Source organism: Alosa alosa, chromosome 10 (genome assembly GCF_017589495.1).
Source record: "Alosa alosa isolate M-15738 ecotype Scorff River chromosome 10, AALO_Geno_1.1, whole genome shotgun sequence".
Lineage (NCBI taxonomy): Eukaryota > Metazoa > Chordata > Actinopteri > Clupeiformes > Clupeidae > Alosa > Alosa alosa.
Window position 1 is genome coordinate 23,599,848 of NC_063198.1, and position 22,052 is coordinate 23,621,899.

At 43.7% G+C, this 22,052-nt stretch overlaps 3 protein-coding genes across 11 annotated transcripts; 1 reads left to right on the top strand and 2 right to left on the bottom strand.

Annotated features, from left to right (window-relative positions):
* Window positions 1–802: 802 nt before the first annotated feature.
* On the bottom strand, window positions 803–13,254 carry ncoa5 (nuclear receptor coactivator 5). Of its 6 annotated transcripts, XR_007194864.1 has the most exons (12): window positions 12,598–12,739; window positions 9,991–10,268; window positions 9,573–9,680; window positions 8,308–8,368; window positions 6,640–6,900; window positions 6,182–6,300; window positions 5,733–5,862; window positions 4,979–5,178; window positions 4,427–4,631; window positions 3,878–3,969; window positions 1,278–1,983; window positions 803–1,163 (listed from the first exon to the last, which is right to left on the bottom strand). XR_007194864.1 is itself a non-coding variant. In XM_048255261.1 (11 exons), the coding sequence occupies exons 2-11, from the start codon at window positions 10,151–10,153 to the stop codon at window positions 1,331–1,333; spliced, it is 1,992 nt and encodes a 663-aa protein (XP_048111218.1). In that variant the 5' UTR covers window positions 10,154–10,268; window positions 13,237–13,254; the 3' UTR covers window positions 803–1,330. The 6 variants fall into 6 exon arrangements, 5 of the variants coding, with proteins under 5 accessions (XP_048111218.1, XP_048111217.1, XP_048111219.1 ...); XM_048255261.1 differs by lacking the exon at window positions 12,598–12,739 and adding an exon at window positions 13,237–13,254 and having other exon boundaries at window positions 803–1,983; XM_048255260.1 differs by having other exon boundaries at window positions 803–1,983.
* A 68-nt stretch (window positions 13,255–13,322) lies between these two features.
* Window positions 13,323–17,922, top strand: ccdc65 (coiled-coil domain containing 65). 4 transcript variants are annotated; one of them, XM_048255265.1, is made up of 9 exons: window positions 13,323–13,398; window positions 13,659–13,886; window positions 13,979–14,146; window positions 14,546–14,715; window positions 14,952–15,090; window positions 15,289–15,486; window positions 15,938–16,156; window positions 16,629–16,781; window positions 17,027–17,922. In XM_048255265.1, the coding sequence occupies exons 2-9, from the start codon at window positions 13,752–13,754 to the stop codon at window positions 17,333–17,335; spliced, it is 1,491 nt and encodes a 496-aa protein (XP_048111222.1). In that variant the 5' UTR covers window positions 13,323–13,398; window positions 13,659–13,751; the 3' UTR covers window positions 17,336–17,922. The 4 variants fall into 4 exon arrangements, with proteins under 4 accessions (XP_048111222.1, XP_048111223.1, XP_048111225.1 ...); XM_048255266.1 differs by having other exon boundaries at window positions 13,712–13,886; XM_048255268.1 differs by having other exon boundaries at window positions 13,716–13,886.
* Window positions 17,921–21,866, bottom strand: fkbp11 (FKBP prolyl isomerase 11). Its single transcript, XM_048255270.1, has 6 exons — window positions 21,504–21,866; window positions 21,137–21,199; window positions 19,935–20,022; window positions 19,411–19,444; window positions 19,198–19,268; window positions 17,921–18,207 (listed from the first exon to the last, which is right to left on the bottom strand). The coding sequence occupies exons 1-6, from the start codon at window positions 21,615–21,617 to the stop codon at window positions 17,999–18,001; spliced, it is 579 nt and encodes a 192-aa protein (XP_048111227.1). The 5' UTR covers window positions 21,618–21,866; the 3' UTR covers window positions 17,921–17,998.
* Window positions 21,867–22,052: the final 186 nt, after the last annotated feature.

Below are 22,052 nucleotides of genomic sequence, written 5' to 3' on the forward strand. Positions count from 1 at the left end.
AAGTATCAATTCCTAAATTAACAAAAAAACACCCGTGAGTCTACAAAGATATGTAGCATTATCTACGCCATTTAAATCAATAGTGAAATGCAGATGATAAAATGCATTGCCTATTCATAAAAACAAAACAGGTTGTAGGCTACCGGTTTGTGCAACTGCACAATTCTCAACAAAGTGAAAGAACTTGTAGCTTCAACCTACATTCCAATTTGTTTTTAATTCTTTGTAACGTTGAAAAAGTTAAGTATGAATGTTTTAAACAAAGTGGATGTATAGTAGATGCTCAAGAACCATTTTCCCACTGTGTAAACATCTTTCCCTCCCCAACATCCTCCACTGCTTCTTGGCTAGCTCTGAAGTGACACGTAGTCTGCTGAACATATGTTGTTTTTTCTGTGCTAAACCTTGTGTGAAGGTGTGTATGTGGGTGCATGTGTACTTATATGTGCACTCCTGAATGATTTGGGGTGGGCGGGGGTAGAATGAGGGAGGTTGGGAAGGGGCAGAAGATTCATTTGTATATACATAAGGTACAGTTAGTGTTGAAGTGTTTATTTTTTTGTGTCGGTGTAAGTTCAATATTTTAAAGGAAATAAATATGTATTCTCTATAGTCTTTCATGGTACACGAAAAAGATCAACTGTAGTTACATTTCAAATGCTTCTCTCTATGGCTTCTAGCAATGGCCCATTCCATTTTATAGAATTGCCAGCACAAATGCAATAAACTAATACCATTTTAATACAACTTCTGTGTACAAAGCTTTATTATGACAATGTACGGGGTAAGAAATGCCAGAATATCCTTCACACTTTTTATTTTAGTGACACTGGAGATCTTCAAATATTTACAAAGTCACAAAAATGTATAAAAGCAACATTACTTGTCAAAATTGCCTATATTCAGGGCTCACAGTAAATTAATTCTGTACATGCAATCATCTAGTTGCCAGAAGTCAAACTCCTATGAAAATTGCTGACAAAACGGGGAAGTCACTAGTAAACTGAATTTTCTTTTTTTTTTCTTCCCCATTTATTAAAAAAAACATTAAATTAAAAATACACATCAATGCAGGCTTGGAAAAGGAATATTTCTTTAAAAAAAATGCATTTACAAACAGCTTGGGGGGAGGGGGGGTGAGAAAACCGATCACCGAGTCATCTCTGAAACAAATGAAGAACACATCAGGCTCAGACCAGTACCAGAGTCGATCACAAGCCAAGGCGTCTAACCATTTCAGACAGGATAAATAGCAACAAACAAAAACCAAAAATCACCTTCAACTGGCTACAGTCCAGTCCTTATCTGTTGCCCCAGTCTGGGGTTCCGTTCAGTAATGGCGGGGGTAGTGGGACATGGGCATCCCCTGTCCCATTCCCTGAGTCATGCCAGGGCTCATGCCCTGACCCATGCCAGGCCGAGGGGCAGCCGGTGGTGCGCTGCCTGAGTTTACCAGATGGTTGATGGACGGGCCGCTCTGGATGAGGGTGTCCAGGGCCTTCTGCACACTGGGGTTGTCAAAGTTGATGCCCGTCCCCGTGGAGAGGCCAGGGGGCCTCGGAGCACCCTGGGGGGCCATCATGCGGCCGGTGGGGGGACCGTAGCCAGCGGGGGGCAGGTTGCCCTGCGGGCGCGGCTGAGGTCGCATGCCCATGACTGACGACGGCGTGGGGCTCATCTTGGCCATGCCCGCGCTGGCGTGGGACGGTGGCATGCTGGCCTGCTGGGTGCCCATGGAGGAGCCGTAGCCCTGGGGCTGGGAAGGCCCAGCCGCACCGACAGTAGGGGACGCTGCCGAGCTCCCGGCCCCGCTGTTGAACAGGCTGAGGATCTTGGCCTGCAGCTCCTGCTGGTGGTTGGCAGAGGGGGCGGGCGAGGGCTGGTGGGTAGGGGGCTGGTGAGAGACGGCAGGCATGGCCATGGGCTGGGCAGGGGGCATGGCCTCGTGGGTCATCGCGGGGGCAGTGTGCACAGCGTGGGAACCTGCAAGACAAACAAACACAAGCAAACGCCACTTAGCTGGGTCTCAGTCTAAATTGGATATACAGCAAATACAATTACACTGAAAGGATGCCAATCCATATAACAAACATCTACAGATCCTCAAATTATAAACACCACCCAGTGAAACCATTCATGACCACGGTGAATTTGTTTTGCAGCCTATAGTTTGCTTGTTTGGTCCGCAGCAGGCAAAAAATACACAATGTTGCACACAGACTTGGGTCCGGTTCAGTTTCACATATGCATGGTTTCTAAACTGACCAAATCATGTAATAATTGAAGAGACTGCTCCGTCACGTCACTTACTTTTGGTGTATCTTCCGTTCATTAACAGCAACTTTGGAGTTACACACTGGGGTAATAGTTTGTTTGTACCTCCTCACGCATCCATGTTTGTCCACGTTTCACATTATATAGGCCCAATCTCGCATGGTATTTATTTAGGCAGTGAATAGGAAATTAAATTTACCTAATTTTACCCACAATTCAGTGATCTTCACTCCCATAATTCATTACAACTAGACCATCGGACCCGTTTCTTTCAGGTTTGCCTTCTCACCAGCGGGACCGCCCCAGAGTTTGTTAGATGGTGCGGACCGAGACCACCTTTTTTTGGAGGTCTCGAACCGATCAATTTGGTGCACCCCCGAGTACTGCATTCCGACCGACGCAAACAAACTGAAACACAGGCTCAAACACACTCTAGTTGCATGTTGGTGTGAAAACGCTCTTAATCTCTTTAAAGCACTTAAAGTACTAGCTGAAGAAAGCACAAATCAGTTTACATGTTTTCAAAGTAAGTAAAAATCAAAGTAAGTGGCTAAAGTGACCTTTCACTAGGAGCTTTTAAGCCTCAGCTACAGCAGGTTCTCTAGAAGGTCCGACACTGTCGAGCATTCTAACATACAGTGCCACTTGGAACTTCTATGGGTTGCAGTTTAATAATTACCTTGTGTACTATGCCACTAGCTATAAACTACATGGTAATATTGGAGGTCAACTTATGAATTTTAGATTTAAGATTAATCGTGGTTTCTTGCAATATTTACCACTGATGCATTTATTCGTCATAATGTTTAAGATGAATGTTTGATTTAAACTTTGCGCCAAAGTGATTCTTTAAAGCCAATTTTCAATCAAGATTCAGAACGAGACGATCTTCAACACTTTATAAACCAGCAACTTGATGCAATATGCGTTCTAAAAAAAACTGGGGATCCAACCCAGTTGCAACACCTCACATCACCACCTACGTTTTCATAACACGTTTGTTACACCACTCATTGTGGCCAGATATGAACTAGCTGATAAGCCAACAGTCCATAAATGTGCGTTTGTTTTTGTAACTTTATTAGCATGGCTGTTTTGACTGATGTTGTGCAGACACCAGTCTTCTTCAACACCGGGTTTATAAGTATTTCTCTGCCTCTCCTTTGGCAAAAACTTTGACTGCTGGACTGATTGAATAACAACACATCATAACTGCTCTGAGGTAAAAGCATTCCTTGCCACTGTGATTTGACATGATGAATCTTTTGCAACGCATGCAACAGTTGGCAACAACGTGCAACGTTGAATTAAAACTGCTGCAACTTGTCTCTGCAATAGTTTCGTCTCGTCGCAAATCTGATGAGCTGGCCTTTACACGATGCATCTCAGGCTGCCTTATAGTGTCCGTATGTATTTGTCTATACGTAGACATGAATGACATGGACATTTTGACAACTCAATAACAGCCTACAGTGGGCAATTCTTCAGAATCATGCACCACTGTGTATATTTGCAGGCAGTATGTGTAAGTGTAAGTGTGTGTGTGTGTGTCTGTGTGAGTGCGTGGTTACATGTGGATGTTGGCTGCAGTACGGTGGCTTACCAGCATGGGGATCAGCGCTGCCCCTGACAAGACGCTCCCGTTTGTCCCTAAGGTACTCAATGAGGCGGTCAAGCTCCTCTGGGGTTAGGAACCTGCAAGACAATATAGAGGTGTGGAAAATGCTTAAAATACAGTATGTCTGTGCACCATGATAAACATGGAAGTATCTGGAGAGTTTGGTTCCACAACGCTATAAATCAATTTTTGAAAACATTAATAAGTCATGTTATTTAAGTGTGCATTTCAGGTAATATCAATACAATTGCAGTTCTGTTGTTTTGATTGATTATAAAGATAAAATCAAATAACAGCCAACTACATTTCCAAAGAATATAGTATTTAGGAAACAAACTTCATGTTTTGGGAGGTATATATGGGTTTGCCAACATTTTGCTTTAGATAGTCAGATTTCTGATCACCTTAGTACTATCAAAAGATGGTCCAGGGCAGCGTGCCTATTCTACACTAAACTACAAACACTGGGTGGACATGTTAGGTGGGCATGTCAGATGTGTGTGTGTGTGTGTGTGTGTGTGTGTGTGTAGTGACCTGTTCTCTGAGAGCAGTGTGACTGTGGACAGCAGAGAGACTGGGTGAGCCTCCTGGTCAAGCTCCCTAAGGAGCACGTCATCGGCCATCTTGGCGGCCTTGCGGGCGATCTCTTCACGCTCCTTGTCGCGGTGCTCCGCCTTGTAGACAACGTAGTTCTGCTCCACCAGCACCATGGCATCCTGCATGGGCATGTTGCGGTGCTCTGCACACACAAGCACAACGCAAAGGCTTATAATCATACATGTTAAAACACCCATTCATTCACCAAGCCAATGAAATAGCACTAGTTTCCATGATGTACCCAAACACGCATAGTAAGATGTACAAAACTTGTGAATCAATCTGTGGCAAATCAAAATAGGTGGCTATGGTGACCTTAGCGCAGGGGAGGGCAAACATTTTGGCTCACGGGCCACATTGGGTTTTGAAAATTGGCCGGCGAGCCTCCCTCACGCCCCCTCCCCCCCGGAATTATCTATTATTCATCCTGAACATGTACTTGTGCATTGTATGCGAGGTAACGTTATTCAGTGGGGGCTGGAGGAGTACCTTGTGGTGTGCCAAACAGGATGTTGACAGTGCATGAGCGATGCACCTGATGCTGCTGGGTAATTATGATGGCGAAGGGGGTGTGTGCGCGCCCCACATCCTCCAGCGCCTGCGACAGCGACACCTCCGTGTTCAGGAAGATCAGGTCCACCACCATGCCCAGGTCTCTCACCTTCCTGCCTACTGTTTCAGCATACTCTCTGTTAAAACACACAGATTCACAAGGAAGGTTACTATTGGTTGTCTGACAACATGGAAAGGACACCTACATAGAAACGCCTATGTCTCTATCTGTAGAGAGACTTGGCCGATACCGATTTCAATCATTTCTGTTCCTAATAAAAGTTTAGAACTAAAGAGATTTAAACATCAGCCAAGGTTGAAAGTTTTCCCCTTTAAAGTGGCAGTTACAGTCTCACAGGCAAAATGCCTCAAACCTTGATCTTTAGCTTTCACTTCCACCCAGTGGGTTTAACAATAGCTACAACAGAAGCTGCACTGCAGTGTCAGCTACGAATAATTTATGAACCACAAACAGATGCATTCCATTTCAGCCATGAACAAGTGAAAGGTTTTATTTATTACTGAAGCAGTTTATTCACACAAAGGCTGCCCTTAAGTGTAAAAGTACTGGGTTTACTCTCGCAGCAAAGTTAAACTTCAAAGTATTTCACAACAAAGACACTAATTAACTTTCCCTATGAAGCATACTGCCTGTGACTGGTAAACTGGGAGCAGAGGCAGTGAGCCTTACTTCTGTAGCTTGTTAACCACGATGACCGAGCAGTCGACAGGGCGCTCCGTGTCATAACGCCGCTGCAGCTCCTCGTAGTACTGCCTGTAGAGCTCATTCCTTCTGCGCTCACCTTCTGGTATGCGATCCTCTGCACACAGACATTAATACTCACTTCAGGAAAATCACACTTTCAATTTAAAAGGGTTTGCAAGTAACTACAAAATGCACATTTGAATAGACAACAAGAATATTTAACAGGAGGATTGAGTGTGAACAGCAGATTTCAGATTACAGCAATCCATACACGATATGAATTCTACATTTTATTTAGCCCATTTGCACATGGCAGGCTAATTTCACACTAGTGAGGTGCTGATACAACCTGGTGTGAACAGATCGGTCCCAAGAGAAAGTCATTGACTGTTTGAATCTTTACTCTGACAGCCGCTTTAAGAATGGAAACTCACCTTCCGGCTCTCTGCGGCTGCCGTTCCATGCCTCTCCTCTGTAAGGCTCTCTCCCGAATGGCTCCTTCTTGCGGTAGTACTCATCCACTCCGCGGTAGTAGCGATCATAACCCTCCTCCCTTCAAGACCATTGTGCATCATGAGTTACTGACGATTTCAATTAACACCCATACTTTTGTTGAGGTTAGCCATGGTCCAATAGAAAAAAGCCATCGGAAGCATTTAAGCAACTCTGTTACATTAGTAGTCACTTAGCTGACGCTCTTATCCAAATCAACTTAGTGACTAACTACAGGGTCAGTCTCCTGGGATAGAACTCACAACTGTCTGGTGTTCCATTTGCAATTCCAGATAACTGGCCACCACCACCACCAACACTCATATACTTCCACCTAAACATCTGCCATCATCTAGTCACCACCAGGAATTAGAAGGTGGTTTACATGACAGTGGCTTACCTGAAAGCAGGGTCCTTTTCTCGTCCCTCGGAGCCCCGGTAGCGTTCATAGGCAGGATCTCGGGAGTCGTGATCGCGCGGGGGTCCATGGTCTCGGGGAGGTCCAGGGCGTGGCTCTCTAGAGGACTCACGAGGGGGCTCCCGGGGAGGAGGATCCCTAAGGTCACGGCCATCCCGGTGATCCCGTGAGTCCCGGCTGTGCATAGGGGAGCGTGACCGAGGGCGGCCATCTCTACCATCCCCATACCCACTGTACGGATGCCTGCATGGGACAAATATAACCATCAGGAAAACCTACAAAGTGGCAAAGTAACAGACCACAAGAGGCTGGCCTTGAAGTAAGCATTTAAGTTTTTTTTTCCCTTTGTAAACAAACACCATAATACCAGTCAAGAACTTGAAACAATGGAAATTGCGCAAGTTAATTTGGTGCAACGCAAAAGTATGAATATATAACGATATATTGATAAAACGATATATTGAACTACGAGAAGCTGTGAATTACATTTCTTCTTCGGAATGAACCGTGACAATTGTTGGACTAGGATGGCAAGTTGATGTTGCAGAACTCCTTTAGTACCTTCAACAGCACGTGTGTTCACACCGCAAACGCAAGGAAGTATTCACCATAGAAGTCCCATGTGACAGCTGGAAGAAACGAGTCTCCTGTGAACACACTGTTCACCGACGAGTTGCGAGCAGGCCGTTGAGAACATTTGTTTCCCGAGTCAGAAGGTTGTTGTACCATACTGGTGATTTAAAATGTTTTTTCCGCAACGTCTCAACGATTCGACGACAATCGTAAGTCCACCTGGACACGTTATTGCCTAGGGCTTTTGGGACGAACTTGCCAAGGTTCAATTGTATCTCCAAACAGTCTGGTCTGCTTATGGTCCGATAACCTATAATTCTTTGCCACAACAATGACTTGCTTTCACACATAAAACCTTTACATAGACTTGAAGTTAAACTTTTTGATATTGAGCGTTAACGTTTTTGTGCCATTATGGCGAGTTGAAAACTTTGAGACATTTTTTGCAGCGTTGATTTTATGCATTGAAGGACCAGACGCAACATCGCAGCACGTACCGCTTGCTTCATGCCGTAGTTTTTTGAAAGACGACGACTGATAAAAAACAGGTTTTGGAAAGCCCCTGGATTTACCCATTTCTAAATGTTATTTGGCACTTTATATGTACACGTCGGTGTCCTTAATCAAAATATAAAAGACCATAACATTTGTTTGTTGACCGATATTAGTCCACGTCTAGATTTTAAGGATGTTTTCTTAGGATTTCACGCTGCACACATCCATAGGATATTCGATGCAAATACGAATTCCATGCGACACGAATCCGGACAACAATGATCATAATGTACGATAACGTAACAGAAACTGAGAGAAAAAGACACCCACAGAACGACCTTCCACTTTTATTTAGTGTACTTCGAATGGGGGGCAAAGAGGACAGGACACTTGTACCACCTTTCTTAGGTCTTGGAGAGGAAAAAAAACGAACCTCGGACCGCTCAACAAATCGAAGAAAGGACGAAACGATGGCCAAGAGCGTACACGAAGATTGTTGGTGGGGGAAAAAAACAAACAGTATTACCAGATGGGAAGAAACGCTGTTATGTCTTCACATCCTCTTTGTGAGCGTTACTTTACCTTCGAGGAGGGCTCGGCCGGGTTTGAGCTTTGTGTCGCCGCTCCGCTGCCATATTTATATCTGAAAATAAACCAATCCACACATTCAATATGAAAACGAAAAGAAAAAAAACTAAAAGCGTCCAGAGAAAAGACGTTATGCAGAGATAAAACTCATAAACCATTTTATTTATTGTGAATTTGTACATTTAAAAACATCAGTTGACACGCTGTATGAAGCCATATGGAGCAGAGGCGGTGGGTATGTTAAGCTTTGATGGACTAAACCCTCCAAAAACAGACTCCAAAACAAAGGGTTATATCAATTTCATCACATGGCTCTGCAAGGCATCTTAATGCATTGCTCTAATTGCAAACAATAAATCCTTTACTTGATATTCCTTGATTTACTTTTACTGTTCCAGTAATTGATTAAATGACCCCTACACTGCCAGAAAGGCTTGACATTTTACATTACAATTAACAGAAATCACATCACACTTTTTTTAGAATTATGATTCCAAGTAAAAGTTATTTATCAAAATCAGCTCTCTGGACCGACCTGTCTTAGGAACAGGAACACAAAAAAAAAAAAAAAAAAAAAAAATTGCCCAGTAGGTCGACACAGCTCCTTTCAATAGCACCACTGATAATTACAGCTGGAAAATCTCTACTTCTTGTGTCCAATCGGCCCAATGAAAATCCCCAGAGTTGGTCAACTGCTCTGGTACACTTCTTATAAAAGTAAAATTTACAGTCAATTATATCCTTCCACAACCATGAAAAATGGTCAATTAAGGTGACCGACCGGCATATCTTAACTCAAGAACACGGTTGCTGAAGGATTTAGAAATGCATTTGACACAGGCCAACGGTTTTGAGGTATTCTACTGTGGAGTTCCCACCTCCACTGATCAGCTTTGATACTGCACCAATCATGGTATTGGTTACTTAAAAGCCAAATAACAGGCAACAGGTCTTCTTGTGGTAGTAGTTTAAATCAAGCTTATTTATTACATGGACTGGATTCCAACATCAGGGGTGTCAAATCCAAATTTCAACAAGAGTAAGTTTAAATGTTAACTGACCTTTATGCAAATAGGTCAGCAACAAAACACTGAAAGAATCCTCTACTACGAACATGTGAAACTAAACAGAAATCTGATTGGAGCATCAGTGACCTATTTTATCCTCTCTTTTGAACTATGCTGATTAGGTTTTCCTTCATATGCACTCCCATGTAGTGACTGCCTGACAGTCTTATCAAGGCACCAGTCAGGTCTTACCTAGTTTATACCCCTTATAAAATCGACCGTTTTGTCCCGCCTTCGCTGCCTCGGCCTCTTCCACTCGTTCAAACTGCACAAATCCATATCCACGGAACATGGACAAGGCTGTTAAAAAAGGAAGATTTTTTTTCGTTTTTTTTTATTTTTTAAGAAACCTCAAAAGCAAGAGTGGTTGGAGTCGAACCTTCAGTAGGCCATGTTAAGACCACTAAACAATGATTAAGTAATAACGCATCAATTATATTTGATATTTTAATCCTAAGCAGTCATATAGTATTACGAATAGATTTAACATGGATGTTAAATTATTTTGAATGTGACTGAAATCAGGAAATCTTTTGAGCACATCTATGTTTAGGCACTGAGGCATATTGAGATTAACTTTTCAGACCCTTGAATGTTGGCTCCTACTAACCATTGATCTTCCCATAAGGTCTGAACACTTCTTCCAAATCCTTCGTGTCCATCAGAGTTGTTGGCAAATTTCCCACAAAAATCCTCCGTTCCAGGTCACGAGGGTCATTGCTGTTGGTTGTGTGCCGCACTGGGCTAGCACTACGGCTTCTTCTGCGAGACATCACTATTGGTATCAGGGGTGAGAACCTGTTCTCTCTCTGATGAACTCTAACTGGGTTTCCCCTATGTGCTAATGTGCGTTTAGTGGGTTAAGTTTCCTCGCAGGTCCTGAAATCACTGGTGGATCAACAGGGAGGAAGAAGAAAAGAGATCCGCATGGATAAACCATCTCAAACAAACACAACAAAAATAAAGTATTTGGCACAACAGGGAGATGTATGATGATCAGCTGAATGAACAAGCATTCACAAAATAAAAGTAGGCATCCTGAGGGTTGACCTTTTGTTTTATTTGGATCCGAGGAATCTAAGTCCAAAAAATTACACACAGTACTGCGATATCAGGCACCAAATATAAAGTTATTGGTAATTGTCCTAAGAGTGCACTAAACTATTACAAAAACAAACAATAATTGATTCTTGAATAGCCTGTGGGGTGCAAATAAAATCTTCATAACTGCACTGCAGTTAAATTATTGTGATATCATGGGTCCTTCCTTGATTCTCATCCATGACCTACACATGTCAAAACATGCTTTATAATGGTCTTATCCACTGTTACCATTTATAAAGCCATTACCTAGAGAGTTAGCCAGTTTACCTACTGGCCAAGTTCCTGAGAAGGACCAAAAAGACTTGCTCCAGATAAATTGGTCCATCAGTCTCACAAATACCAAGTTGGGTTGATATGAAATCCGATTCAATCGCCAATATTCCACAAATTGTTGAAGGGAGGACCCAAAATTAGGCCTGCATATTCACATCAGTGACCCATGTATAGGCTAAAAAATAACGTTCTCTTAGGCCTACTTACCCACCATAAGAATAAACTATGGATTTGTGATCGGATCAGTTTATAGACACGGCAATGCATACTTTCAAATTTCGCCTCAACTCAATTCAACTTCAATCACTAGTGCAGATTTACTGTTTGCACCATTAATTAGATTGTATCCCCTTTCGTCAAATTCACGCAAAAAAACACATTTTTCACGGTCAGATTTTTGTTTGACATCCAATTAGATGAAATGCGTGAGCAGACCCAGTAAATGAGGGCTGACTCAAATTGACGACGTTCACTACTTGGCGATGCCATGCAGCACGTTACATTAAAATCGACGTGAAGGACAGAAAAAATGTTTTTGGACAGGTGTTGAATATGGCCGAGTGACGCCATGCGAAATGATGTAATATGACGCGCTTCAATCGAATGAATAACTCAAAAATTCGATAGCCTTCTTCACAAAACAAACACGGTGAAGTGTTAGACTGCATAACTGGAACACTACAAGAACACACATTAAAAGCACTTCAGGAAGATAGAATACCACCCTGAAACATCTCGTGAAATAGGCCTACCTGGAGCCGCTCTCTTATAGCTTAACGTTACATCAAGGCATGCAGTAGTAGCGGTACATTACAATATTAACTAACGGCCTTGTTCATTCTAAGTCACAATCAAGCCAATGTCAACTTGCCAAGTAAACGACCAGCTAATAGGCTATAGTTATCTGTGTAATCTACACCATTCAATAATTTGGCTAGGACCCATCATGATTTGCACATAACCTGCAGAGAAAACAAGGCCACAAGTATCGGCCATTTTGTGTGCGCTGTTGGCTAACAACCATGCGTTTCAATGCTGCAACATTACTGCCATAAGCCCTTTACTGTGTTGACCAAACACATATGGTTATTCGTACAAAATTCACCCTCGTGACTCGTACACTGGTAAATTAAATATTCATATAAGAGTACGGTACAATTGTGTACAGTATGTACCATTCAATGCTCGCTAACTAGCTAGCGATTAATTGCATGAGGGCAACCACGACACAGCTAACGTTAGCGCTATCGTTAACGTTATGAACGTTAAAAAGAAGCCTAGCTGCTACGGACGCTGAATACCTGTCCTTAGTAACCCAAAATGTAATATTCAAGGTCAATACCACAAATAATCCACTACCTCATCTTTAGAGTTTGCCTTTTGACTAAAAAACTAACTAACTAAATGTAACTCACGTTACATTCCTCACAACACTGTCGGCTAACCAGCAAAACAGTAACTTAAGACAGTGGGTTGACTCGACTAGCTAACTAGACTATGCTAACAGTTAACCTCCATAACGTTACCCAGCGTAAATCTTGCTAAGTTGTTAAGGTTACAAGCGATAGCACAATTGTTGTTTACATATCTAAAGTTAAACAATACTTCATTCATTTACTCAAATCTATAGCCATTAGCCAAGCTTGCAGACAAATCATCATAATATACATTAGCAGTAAACCAGTAACGTTAACACTAGCATCACCACAATGCTAACGTTAGCTTATACGCTCAACCCAGAGACAACGAGGAAGTTCTGCAAACTCGCTTGGTCACTCCACTACGAGTGCGACACAAATACTTTTATTTTCAACATTATGGTACGTAAAATATTCCATACCTTTACCCTACGATTTTCAGCGGGCCCGAACTCGACGGTCGCCTCCACAAAATAGTTCACTGCCTCACGAGATGAATTCTCAGCAACGTTCCTTGACTGAACCAGAGTGCTACGACTTTGCTACAATGCTCAGGAGGGCCAGGGCTCTCAAATCACATGTCTCAAATAGCCTTTTAGTCTCGCAATTAGTGCCTCCTGGCGCACGGGAAGACAAAACGAATGGAAAAGAAGTCTCCTCGAAGTCGTACTGTAGCTCTCGAGTAGGCCTACTTGAGGTCTCTGGTTGTGTGATCCTGTGTTGACATTTGTTGTGAAATTTGATTGAAAAGTTTTATCTGATCAAATCTGAGTCATTATCCTGCTGTAATAATATTGTCTAATAAATGACATTGCAACTTGCTCATCATATGGTTGTGATTCAGCAGACACAGAGCGATTTACAAATAAAAACAATACAATAGTTAAAAAAATAACAGTGAACAGTTTTATAATGTTGGTAAGACTACATTAAGTTGTGTGGAACCTTGTGTCAGATAAGGTCTAATCTTACTAATGTTGTAAAAGACAAACCATGATTTTGCAGTTGGCTATTCAGAGAAGTTAAGATAAGTCTGTCATATATCTTTAAATTTAACTTACATGAATATTAAGAAAAGACATGAAATGTTAGTAAAATGATGGATGAATGGTGGATTCTAGCGCTCTGCTTTTCGTCAGCCTGTTGCTAGGCAACAGTACACAAACCAGCTTGGGGAGATGCAGCTGAATTTCATAGATCATTGAAGCCGACGATTTTGAAGGGTGAGTTACTAGTCTATGTCAACAAATTAATAACTTCAATATAAGTTACAGTAGGCTGTACATGTAGGCTTCACATGCTGACCATGTGATGTCTGACCACAAGAATTAATTCGTAATTGTAGGCATTCATGCTGACCAACAAATGCACTCGATTAACGTTAAATTAGTGCTGTCAGGACAGTTGACAATCAGTTGACAATATTCATTAACCTGCTCTTTTCTTTGTCTTGTGTGTAATTGTTTTTATACATGTATATTAGTAGGCTATTTTGACCTTGTTGACCAAAAAAGTGAGCAGTATTATCATGGACAGGTAGTGTGGCACTATCAGCATCCCAACTGATAAGGCAACAATGCCAAAGAAGGGAGGAAAGGGTAAGCAGGCCGCATTGACTGAGGAGGAGAGGCTGGCCTACATGCAACAGAAAGCTCAGGCGGAGGAAGAGATGGCCAAACGAAAGGAGGACATGCTCACTCTGTTTCTGAAGGTACATACTCGTATGTCACCGAAGTGACCATATTCTCTATTGGTAGGAAGATGGTCTGCATCGCTCTTGACTTGTTGTTTGACCATTTCTAGGAGAAGCTACAGAAGGAGGAGAAGAACAGCGCGGTGAACCTGCACAAGCTGACACAGCAGTGGCGAGCGGTGCTGAGACAGACCCGCGCCACGGAGCTGAGAAGGGACATCTCCATCCTCAGCCAAACCTTTGAGAGGGTGCTGGACCGCAAGGACAGTGTCATCAAGGTGCAGCACGCAGGGGATTCTGGAAGGGTCCTAGGTCCTAGTCCTTAGAAAGCACTTCAAACGAAAAGTATATTAGGAACTTACCAGTAATGTGAGAGAATAAGAAGAACCTCCTTCGTGTTCTAGATGGTGACCTTTATGTTAGCCAAGTAGGCCTATCTGAAGTTAAGGTCAGATGTGTGACAGTGGAATTGGGACAGTCATCACTGTAGCAATGTAATAAGAGTTTAATCATGTTGTGCTTTTCAAAACCCAACAAAATACAATAGTAAAGGAATTCAAAAGCTCTTCCTCCATGTCATTCCATGGCAACGATAGAAACAAAAATGACCTATCTCTTTCTTTCTTTCTCCCTGTTTCTCTATCTTTCTCCCTGTCTCTCTCTCTCTCTGTCTCTAGAGTCTGGTGTGTGATCTAAATGAGGCGGAGCAGCAGTCGGCACAGGCTCTGCGGGCGCACCTGAACTGCGCAGACCGGCTGCTGGAGCTGCAGAAGGGCCGGCTGGCCGTCCTGGAGCTCAAGTGGACTTCCAGCCTTGAGGAGCTCATGTCGGAGTACAACACAGTCAGGTGCACCAAGACAAGAAACTGCATACACCTTTGTCGTATTATGATGACTTTGGTGTGCTTGTCCTGACCCTTTTGCATGTGTGTGTGTGTGTGTGTGTGTGTGTGTTCATGTGTGTGTGTGTTCATGTGTGTCTATGTGTGTGTGTGTGTGTGTGTGTGTGTGTGTGTGTGTGTGTGTGTGTGTTCATGTGTGTGTGTGTTCATGTGTGTCTATGTGTGTGTGTGTGTGTGTGCAGGGAGCATCTTGGGAGTCAGCACCAGCAGGACACAGCGTATCTGGCAGATGTGACCTTTGCCATGGAGCAGCATTACACTGAGCTGGAAAATGAAGCCAAACAGGACTACCAGAGTATGCGGGATGACATCAAAAACAGGGTAATACTCCTTGACACACACACCCAAATTAAAATACACATCAAAAACAGCAAGGGTACATTCAACACTTACTCACATGCGCACTCACACACACACTTAGCCCAACAGAGAGAAATACCTTATATTATACCTATAAGTTGTGTGTATGTAATTTTGTGCATGCGTTTGTTTGTGTGTGTGTGTGTGTGTGTCCTGCAGAACATTGAGGAGAAGAACGCTCTGCGGGTGCAGCTGGAGGGCACGGTGGAGGAACTGTGGAGCCAGTTCCAGCATGCGCTGCGGAGCTACAACGAGGCCACTGAGGACCGCCACATTGCCTTCGAGTCGCTCCGCACGCGAGACCACAAGTCTGCCCAGGAGATTGACATGCAGATGAGACGCCTTCAGAAGATGCAGGTGAGGGGAATGACCCATACTAACATTCTACAGTGTGTGTGTGTCTGTGGAAACTTTTGCCTGAGGAAGATCCTGGGGATCAAAACGTTATGTCAACTGTATGTCACTCCTTACATTGTGTTTTTTTTTTACCATTTTAAACACACACCTATTCAAACTTTAAACTTAACTTTTATCATGTCACATAAACTAGCTATACAAGAAATCTTTAAATTACAAAGGCATGTGCACTTGGAACATCCAGCCACAACAAACTCACAACAAACAAAATTCTGGGATGCAAAATTAAAGTGTCATTTTTGGTGAATATGTGCCCAGTCCTGAGTAGCCTGTTTCTGTAATGCACAAGATACTCCAGTTTGGAGTCAGATAAAAACAGTTGTTGGCGCTGGTGGTATGCCTGTGACTGGGTTCGGCTCTGACCGGTCTTCCTGTTTGCCTGGGTGCGCAGGACTCCATTTCGGCTCTGCGCGTGCGACTCGGCTCCAGCCAGCGGGATGGGGAGTCGGCGGCCCGTGGTTTGCGGGCGGCACGCGAGGAGGTTACCCATCAGGCCCGGCAGCTGAAGGCCCAGCTCAGTCAGGCTCACGCGGCAGAGAGGAGCCAACTGGCCAACCTGACCCTGCACAGCAACACAGCCGCCAAGAAACTACAGGCCATCATCGCTCAGGTACATACACACACACACACACACACCAATTCAGTCACACACACACACAAAACATACACACACACACACAAATGTCAATTCAGTCACACACACACAAACACACACAAACGTCAATTCAGTCACACACACACACACAAACACGTCAATTCACTCACACACACACACACACACACACACACACACACACACACACACACACACACACACACACACACACACACACACACACCCGTCAACTCACTCACTCACACACTCACACAATCTTTCAGGTATACACACACACACACACACACTTAACATCAGATTCCTAGTAAACAGCAGTGCAGTTGCTTAAAAAGAACAGATTGTTGTCATGACGGCTCAGTCATATACACAGACATTAGATATGCATGTGGGGTGGGGAAAAAAGTCATAAGTGAAATAAGTGACTATTGATACATCCTCTGTGTCTGTGTGGGTGTACTGCTAACAGGGGGAGAAGCTGTTGCGTCTGGCTGAGATGTGCCGTAAGCTGGAGACGGAGGAGGAGAAGGTTGTGCCTTTCTATGAGTCGACCCTGACTCCACAAGAACAAAGCCTAGAGAGGGCAAAGGCTGCAGAGCCACCATCTGAAGAGTTGGCCAAGGTAACACACATACTCAAACACACACACACACACACACACACACTCAGTCTGCCCTTCTGTGAGTCCATCCTGACTGCACAGGAAAACAGAAATGCACTTACATACAGACACAAACTCTGACTTCCTTTTAAACATACAATTAATCTCTTTCTCTTTCCCTCTCTCTTACACACACACACACACACACAAACACACACACACACTCGTACCATGGTACATACACCTCTTTGACTGTCCCTTCCTAGGCCATGCTGGACTTTGAGGACCTAGGTCGGTTCTGGCAGCGCTACAACAAGGTGGTTCTAGAGCGCGAGTGCCTGGAGCAGGAGCGGGCGGGCCTGACCCAGGAGAACCAGCAGCTGCGTCTGCTAATGCGCCAGTACCTGGAGGGCATCTCCGTCAGCGACGAGATCCTGCGCCACCAGAACCCGCTGCTCATGGTGTCGCGCCAGCCCCTCGGCGACGCTGCGCAGCGCCCCGGGAGCCACGTCAACCCGCCGCTCAAGCGCCACACCATCATCGAGGCGGCCCACGTGGTGCAGCACACGCTGTAGAGGCACACGTGGAGACACAGCCGCACACACACACACACACACACACACACACACACACATACATGTATATGCTGGTCAAAAGACACAAACATGCTGATATATACCTATAAAACATACTCATATGCATACTCTCATGCCTACTAAACACACAAAGGCTAAAACATTTTGGACATTTCTACACAGAATCATATGGATCACACTTGCATATGCATACAATCAAGTCCTTTGAACAAACCAGAAAATGTGTTCACACATTACTTCATGATCAAGATTGCAGGATCTCAATAAAAGCTGTGTATTGTCATCCCCAGTCTAAATTAAATGTCATAGACTCTAAAAAAAATCATATATCTGGAATAATGTAAAGAAAGAAGTTAACTTGCTCTGATTTTTTTTCTATGCACAACACATATATAATTAAACCGTAAATGCCTATGTTCTGTATTTGGTCATGGTCATGGATATTACTACTCTGAATATGAATTAGTGCTGTGAAAATTCATCCGTACATAAAGAAAGTGTTCTTTTGCTGTGAAAGCTTGTAAAGTCAGAATGGAAAAATAAAACATTACACCAGACTGAACATTGATTTTTTTGGGAGGTCCCTTTTTTATTTAAATAGTTATTATTTTCAGTGTGGTGGTCATCCTGGTGTCGGTCATCTCATTTCTTCTTGCTCTTCTTGTCCTTGGCCTTCTTCTTGCCGCCCTTCTGGGCGTTGGCCTTGTTGTAGAGGTACAGGCCCACCAGGCCCAGTAGCGTGGGCACCAGGGCTAGGCACAGCATGGGGAAGACGTCGTTCACCAGCTTCTGCCATGGCGTCTGCTTGCTCAGGGACACCACCTCCACCTCGAACACCAGTGCCGCATCACCTGAAGGGACATACAGAAGGGCAACGTTGAGAAGAGAGACCACCTCCACTTTAAACACCTGGAAGGACAGGGCACAGTTTAAGAGAGTGTGTGTGTATGTTTGTATGTGTGTGTGACCACCTCCACCTTCAACACCAGTGTCGCAACATGTTGAATCGGCTGCAAACAAGCTGTCCATCGGTGTCGATAGTGATGTGCACCACACCGATTTGGGCTACAGACACTCATCGAATATCCTAATCACACGTTCAACCATCGGCTTGGTATTGCTTAGCTTTAGTGTGTGTGTGTGTGTGAGAGAGAGATGAAATGTGAGAGAGAGTGTGTAAAAGAGCTATATTGTCCTGTCAGAAAAACATGTGTTATTTAGCAATAGAATGTGTGAGTAAGGCCAATGTTCTACTGACGCATCCATGAATACACTACAGCCGGGTTTCTCAACCTTTTCTGCTTTAAGGCCTTTTCTGCTTTAATCTCATCATAACTTGTGACAGGCCGAGGCTCTTAAAAAAAGACCCCCAATTTGGGCACGATTTTTTTCTGTAGACCATTTTCTTTTCTTCTGAAGTCGCCAGCTGGCTTACCGGCCAGAGTTGGGTGACATAGACAACCACAGATACCAAGTCACCATGTAATACCAAGTCTAAAAGCAACTCAGACAACATATAAAAATATGTTATTAGCATGTTATAAAGGTAACAGCTGAGTCTGACTGGGACAGGCCCTGATCTGACAAAAGGTTCAGGCCAAGGCAGGAATCCCTAGTGCCAAAACTATAGTATTCAAACCCATTGAAGTCCTCTACATTCAGGCCCTATACGCACCACTAAGGTAATGTGAAAGTGTGTGTCTGTCTGTGTGTGTGTGTGTGTGTGTGTGTGTGTGTGTGTGTGTGTGTGTGTGTGTGGTCTGCTGATGTGCAGTGCACCATTCCACTGTCATCTCCTCCTGAAAGATGGGACTGCAAGTGTTGCTAGTTGCTATGGCTACCTGGTATGGTGGGTGGATATCCTCTCTTCCCATAGGCCATGTGTGGTGGTATGGTGGCCTTGATTTTTTGTCTGAAAGTTGGAGACAGTCAGACAGACAGACAGATGTCATTAGGCAAACACAAATCCATTATTTTAGGCAGGTTTTCATGAAAAGTTCTACATAAAACCTGAAATTATTTATTGGATCAGTGAGTATCTGTACAATACATACCCTTCACAAACTCCCAGCAAGCTCTGTTCTAGACCTGTCAAAAAAGGAGAAAGGAACATCAGGGAAGAGGTTTCTCCTGTTGAAAATGACCTAGACTCAGGCCTGTACCATATCAGACCAGGATCTGTTCCAAGATCCATGAACAAACTAGGAGAAGGTTCTAAGACCTGTTTTATCAACGTTTCTTTAATCCCACAAGTGTGTGGAATCATTCTGGAAGCCTTTGTAGGCATTAAGTCCTTCAGTGTATACTTTCAGATTTAAATAGTGATAACTCGTCAAACCATCTAAACGACAAAGCTTTCCTCAAGTGGAAACGGTCAAATAAGACCCTATGAAAAAAATTTGGGGGGGGAGTGTGACCCAAAATAGAGGTCATGTGATACTCCTTTTTGTGTATCCTACTTCGACCCTGTCCAAAAGTCAGCGGCAATGCAGACACAGCACAAGGGGAAGAGATAAGCAGTGTCACTGCCTGGCTACCTGAGGTCCCCTGCACCATGGTTACCTGAGGTAGGCCATACCTGTGATGACTGTTCTTTTGCCCAACTCCACAAGCAGAGGGTCCCGAGACAGAGAGGAGTCAATCACCTTTCCGTCCATCAATCTTCCCTGCACAGCACACCAAAAATATAATTGAGACTGAAATGCGTGTGATGAAAAACATGATGTTCATCTGTTTCTTTTTCCCCCACTTTATTTTCCTTTGGAGGTCAACAGTGTGTGCTTACTTTGACATAGGCCAGAACAGGCTATTAGCAAGGAGTAAGGAGGCCCATCTGATTAAATGAATGGATTGCTATTGTAGCCTATCTCTGTCTACAGCGTTATCACGATAAACCTGAAATGTAGCCTAGGTCAGTGTTTTTCAACCACTGTGCCGGGGCACACTAGTGTGCCGCGATGAGAGAAATTACCCAAATGTCACTCACTGGTCCAGAAACCACATGCTCTCATTGATTGTATGATTGCACTATTTGAGGTATGCAGGCATTGTACAACGGGGGGCCCATATCCAGTATTCACAGAATCATCACAGATCCAGTTCATAACAACAATTAAATTAGATATAGTCACCTACAAATGAAACAGAGGGCGCTTGATTTATTGAGCAGGTCTTGCATAGAAGCCATAATAAGGCCATATCTGTGTATTATTTGAAATTGTAGGCTATGGTATGTTTATTTTTTCTTCACACACGATGTTAGTGTGCCGTGGGACATTTTAACCCAAACGCTGACGTGTTGCTCCACCACTAGTCGCATGGCAAAGCAGAATTTGTGGCACGCACAAACGTGAACCCGTCGCTCTCGGCTGCGTGCATATGGCCGGCCGCAATGTGCTCACTATGACGAGGACAATGTAGCTGGACAGCAACCTATCTGAGCAGTCGATTTAGTATTTGAAGAGCAAGGCTACATTGGCGCTGGCGGGGCTTGGAAGTGCACCGGACGAATTACACCAGTGTCTCAAAATACAGCCCACATGTTGCATGGAGGGGTAGTTTCGTTTCTGTTGTTAAAAATGACTCATAAACAATCTCCTGAATAGCGTAGACTACACCATACCGCACATTTGCACAAAGCAATAGGTCTTCCCAATGCACAGCTGTCTTCACGGCGGTTGGAAATTTAACGATGGCTTCAAGTAAAGTCAATGGGCGGTGCCTGGCGTTGTAAAAGAAAATAAAAGTGTTTGATATTTATATTTGTCGACTTCCTCTTACCGTGTAGTGAATCTGCAGCGTGTCACCCATCTCTGACGTTATATCGCAAGTTTCTGGCTTCTCCTGTAAGAGGGATGAAAATAGTCACAACCATAGTCACAATGAATGAATTATTTGAATGAATAATCGTTTAGAAGAATAATGAAGGAGGTCGTTTCAGCAAATATGCGCCAGCATTGACTAATTTCAAATGATAGCCTAGACGCAATGTTGAAATCTCGTAAGCTAGCTGAACGATAGTTGGTTACATTGTTTCCACTGCAGAGTAAGAATGTAATGTAACAACCACGGTTGCGGTCACTGGCTACGTGTCTTTTACAGACGAGGTCCATCGAGATTCTCGATAAACTTGACAGGAGAAACTCACCACGATTTCCACAGTTAACTCTTCCACAACATTTTGAAACACCTCTTCTTCTTGCGCTGCAACAAATATTAATGCAGCAAGCAAGACTAGGCAAACGCCAGTTCGAACTTTCATTCTAACTAAATTAAGACTCACTAAACTGGTGCTGTAACTTCCGTAAGATTTCTCTCCTGTGCACGACGAGATGCCAACGCATCACTAGCCGACTGGACTATGGTAGTGGTCGACGCGCAGCCGAAGTTAAATAATAGCCGGCTAGATGCCAGTTAAGGCTGATGTGTTATTATAGTGTTGATAACGGGGCAGCTGACCCGCAAGCACTGTCCCAACACCTGGGTTCCCCCAAGACCCCGCCTCGCACATTCCGGTAGCATCCGTCAAGTCCCTCCCAAATGTGTGACGTTGGTATGCGATTCTACTTTCTCCCACTGAGTGGCAACCATGGGCCATCTTTCACAAAGCCCTGCTGTTACAGTAAATTGTATGTGACAAGGGCTTGTGAGGTCAACAAAACCTTTTTGACATTTCTGGGCTTAAATATGGGCTTGT

Excerpts from the sequence above, each read along its gene's own strand:
- ncoa5 (XM_048255261.1), bottom strand. The coding sequence starts at position 10,153 with ATGTCTCGCAGAAGAAGCCGTAGTGCTAGCCCAGTGCGGCACACAACC. Across the intron at positions 4,632-4,978 it reads CCTGTTTGGCACACCACAAG|AGCACCGCAACATGCCCATG; the intron begins GTACTCCTCCAG and ends TTGTGTGTGCAG. Across the intron at positions 1,984-3,877 it reads CAGCGCTGATCCCCATGCTG|GTTCCCACGCTGTGCACACT; the intron begins GTAAGCCACCGT and ends TTTGTCTTGCAG.
- ccdc65 (XM_048255265.1), top strand. The coding sequence starts at position 13,752 with ATGCCAAAGAAGGGAGGAAAGGGTAAGCAGGCCGCATTGACTGAGGAG. Across the intron at positions 13,887-13,978 it reads TGCTCACTCTGTTTCTGAAG|GAGAAGCTACAGAAGGAGGA; the intron begins GTACATACTCGT and ends GACCATTTCTAG. Across the intron at positions 15,487-15,937 it reads GACGCCTTCAGAAGATGCAG|GACTCCATTTCGGCTCTGCG; the intron begins GTGAGGGGAATG and ends CTGGGTGCGCAG.
- fkbp11 (XM_048255270.1), bottom strand. The coding sequence starts at position 21,617 with ATGAAAGTTCGAACTGGCGTTTGCCTAGTCTTGCTTGCTGCATTAATA. Across the intron at positions 21,200-21,503 it reads AGTTAACTGTGGAAATCGTG|GAGAAGCCAGAAACTTGCGA; the intron begins GTGAGTTTCTCC and ends TCCCTCTTACAG. Across the intron at positions 19,445-19,934 it reads CAAAAGAACAGTCATCACAG|GTCTAGAACAGAGCTTGCTG; the intron begins GTATGGCCTACC and ends CTTTTTTGACAG.